Source organism: Cyprinodon variegatus, unplaced genomic scaffold (genome assembly GCF_000732505.1).
Source record: "Cyprinodon variegatus isolate N-32 unplaced genomic scaffold, C_variegatus-1.0 Scaffold937, whole genome shotgun sequence".
NCBI classification, from domain to species: domain Eukaryota; kingdom Metazoa; phylum Chordata; class Actinopteri; order Cyprinodontiformes; family Cyprinodontidae; genus Cyprinodon; species Cyprinodon variegatus.
In genome coordinates this window covers 43,062-46,532 of record NW_015151390.1, presented here as the reverse complement: position 1 = coordinate 46,532, position 3,471 = coordinate 43,062, and the positions used below count along the sequence as shown (strand labels likewise).

Genomic DNA, 3,471 nt, shown 5'->3' with positions numbered 1-3,471 from the left:
AATTTAAAAACGATTAGAAATAGCGACCGAACCTTGAAGACGGCGTTTAGTTCTAAGACGAATAACCACAGCTATCCAGTCTTTTTATGCGCTGGAGCCTGTGAGGAACCAAACTTAAATAAGGACAAAAGGTGTTCAAAATTTGAAAAAGTGCTTTCATTTAATTGTGTCAAGAATGGCTAACAAAGGCTCAAAAGCAATACAAAATAACTTAAATACAAAATAACATGAATCTGGGCCCAACCTAACTGAGGATCCAACTCAAACAAAAAAACTGACCTGCAAACAAAGAACTAAATGCTGCTTAAAAAGGGATGGAGTAACCCAAGTCTACCACATGAGGGAGGCACAACATAACAAAAGAACTAATAAATACAAAATTAACCATTCTATGAAACAAATAAAGCAAAACTAACTTTTAATTAGCAGAAACAATAAGTGAGTATTTAAGTGACAAACAAATTGAAACAAGTCTCCCCCGTCAGTCTTTCAAAAATGGTACACTCCAGGTTTCCTGCTCCAGCTGGTTTGCATCAGCAGCACCTCAAATGTAAAGAAACCATTCAGACAGACATTAACTAAAGTGTGCACCCATTAGAAAATACCTGTCTAAAAGAAATAACCAACGTAAACATAAACTGTTATATAATATAAAGCAAGAAAAGAAAATACTAACACGATGTGGTGGTGGGAGGATCATCCACCACAAGCTGTTTGGCACTACCTACTTGTGCGAAAACACTTTCTCAGCACTGATGTACCTTAAAAATAACTACAGTTCGCGACTGAATGTGGAGGGTGATCTCAGAGTAGAGGTATCCAACATTAAACCAAGATTGGACTTGCTCCAAAGATATTCCACATCCATCTCATTAGGTGCGGTTAAGTTCAAATTAAATTATTGAGTAAATGAGTGTAGAATAATGTTATGGCTGTTGTGTTATTTTGTGTTGTCAGTATGCTCCTGTTTGGATAGGCCTATAGTGCGTGCGCTGTTGCGCGCAATGTTTATATATGTTTATCCTGGGGGGAGGTTGCAAGATAACCTGACTCCGCCAGATGGATTTGCTCCGCATATCCATCTGGAAACCTTCCGTTTAAGTAATTTTGGGAAGGGGCTGATTGGCCTATGTTGGTGATAGACGGGCCAAATAAACCAATCAGATCAACGAAGCATATGATGTACTAACAGCCAGGCTACTCTTGCCGAAACCAGTCGGGAGAAGAGCAAAAACATCTTTTCCTCTGAGAAAAGCCTCCAGAGCAGTGTTTTGCTCTTCTTTCAGTGAAGAAATACTTTGTAATTCCGATAAAACTTGCTCGATAGCCACGCTAACGCTAGTTTCATCGGCTGAAGCCGCCATGTTCTTTAGAATGAACTGTCGCGCTTCTCGTTACGTCACACCTCAACCCGCCTCAAAGCCAACGCTGATTGGACGTTCGTTTGGTGAACGGCTACAAATTTTCTTTAACGGAGAGTCTCCAGACTGATTAGCGAGTGAAATCTTGAAAGCTCGCGAGATCAGGATGGTCTCACGAGGCTAGTTGCAAGACACTTGCACCGTCATTTTGGGGGTCGTGGGCTCAAAGTTTTGGGAACCCCTGCTATAGACTGTTTGAGCACAGATGGATGCATTATAGTGCTTATGTCTTGGTGGGTTGTGCTAATCATGCTTTCCAAGCAAATTAATAGAAATTTGGTTTGAAGGAGAACCTCTTGAACACCTCATCAGAAGGCAAGGACGGAGTGTTTCTTAGTGCTCCAAGGTCTCGTTCTCAGACTGAACTAAATTTAGCTTTTCATTTGAAAAAAAAATAACGTCCCAAAGTTAAAGGAACTTGTGGATTATTTTTTATATATATATATATATATATATATATATATATATATATAAAAAAGAAATCTGCTGCAGCTGATGCTTGTTTACCAGCAGATGCCTGTCTGCCTGTCTGATTGGGCTTCAACCCACAAACATCTAAACTACAAAAAAAAACTGCTTTAATGTATGTTTGCTGTTAATTATCAGCTAATTACATCCATCCCAGCTTTTCTAAAAATATATATTCTTGCCCTCCAATTTTTCATTTAGATTTTTTATTCAGCAAAAACAACCTCTACACTGTTGGGGTTATAAAATCTAATGATTTCTTTTTAAAACTTAGCATTAAGAAAGTTAATGAAGTCCAATATATTACCTATGTGATGTTTTTTTTGTTTTCAAAATATTGAAATATGGTTTATAAAAGTCCCTGTTTTTTAGTTTGGGCTTCATGTCTGTTTTTAAACATATTTTCAACCTTTACAGAATTTCTAAACTGTGAATTCATGTTCAAAAAATTTATTTAGCAGCAAAAGCTTGAGTGTTATGGCAGGCAGAATGATTTACTTTAACAGGATTATTGTTAAAATAGAAAAGTCTTCTTTTCCTCCAAATGCAGAGTCCTATCTTCAGTTTTCGGTTAAAGTAGAAAGTTAGCCAACAGCTGAAGAAATTGTGCAGATCTAACATGTTTTTGTTCCTCCTTTCTAGTCACCAGGAAACCTTTGCCTCCGCTTCCTGTGGAGGGAAATAATGTGAGTAACCAGCAGCACTCAGGCTGAATCAGGCCAAAGGGAGACGCTGAGACGAGTTCTCTGTCCTGTCCTTCCCCCTACAGCGCCGGCATCGTCCTCCTCCCATCCCACAGGACGGGGATGATATAGACGATGATGATGACGATGATGACGACGAGGAGGAGGACAAGGAGGAAGAGGAGGTTGTGGTGGCCCTGTACGATTTTCCAGGATTGGAGCCGCACGACCTGAAACTGGTCAGGGGGGGAGAGTACGTCCTTCTGGAGAGGTGTGACGCCAACTGGTACAAGGCCCGCAATGAGTACGGGTGAGTGTTCAGACGCTGGAAACGCTTTTCATTGTGCTGTCATATGTCAGAGGACACAAAGTCAGTCATTCTAGCCCTCAGGTTGTTTCAGAAACTTCCTGTTTGGGAATTTTTGTCAAACATCCTTGGAAAATCCAAAGTACATCCCATGATTTAGCAGCACTTGGGTCAGTAGTAAGAACTCTACCCAAGTTAGGAAAGGAGATCCAGGCAGCTTTCAGCCTTATGGACGTCATTACGTGACAGATGCATATAAACATGGGCGGTTTTAGGCAGGGGCCTAAAGGGGCCAGTGCCCTGGCAGACCTGCTCCTGGCTCCTGTTAACTGTGTATAGAGGCTTTGACTAGGCAGGATTAGTAGATCTGTGCAGATTTTTTCCCTTCTGCCACACAGTGAAAATTTCCCACATTTGACATGGACACATTATAAAACGTTTTTAAAACTAAATAATAAATAAACCACTGGCTTAACGAGACTTAAAGGTATACTATGCAACCGGTGTTGATTTTCCAGCGAGGCTCCCCCCAGAGGGCGAAAGTAAAAGTGCACTGTCGTAAATATGCACAGCTGTTCTCCTGGTTTCTCCG

General features: G+C 40.6%; 1 protein-coding gene across 1 annotated transcript in view; it reads left to right on the top strand.

The window, feature by feature from the left end:
- LOC107100113 (tyrosine-protein kinase Tec-like) overlaps positions 1-3,471 on the top strand; it is a 41,857-nt gene that overhangs the window by 18,568 nt on the left and 19,818 nt on the right. Inside the window, exons 5-6 of the mRNA XM_015398482.1 lie at positions 2,502-2,575; positions 2,659-2,882. Of these exons, the coding sequence (XP_015253968.1) occupies positions 2,502-2,575; positions 2,659-2,882 (298 nt within the window). The remainder of the gene's footprint in view (positions 1-2,501; positions 2,576-2,658; positions 2,883-3,471) is intronic.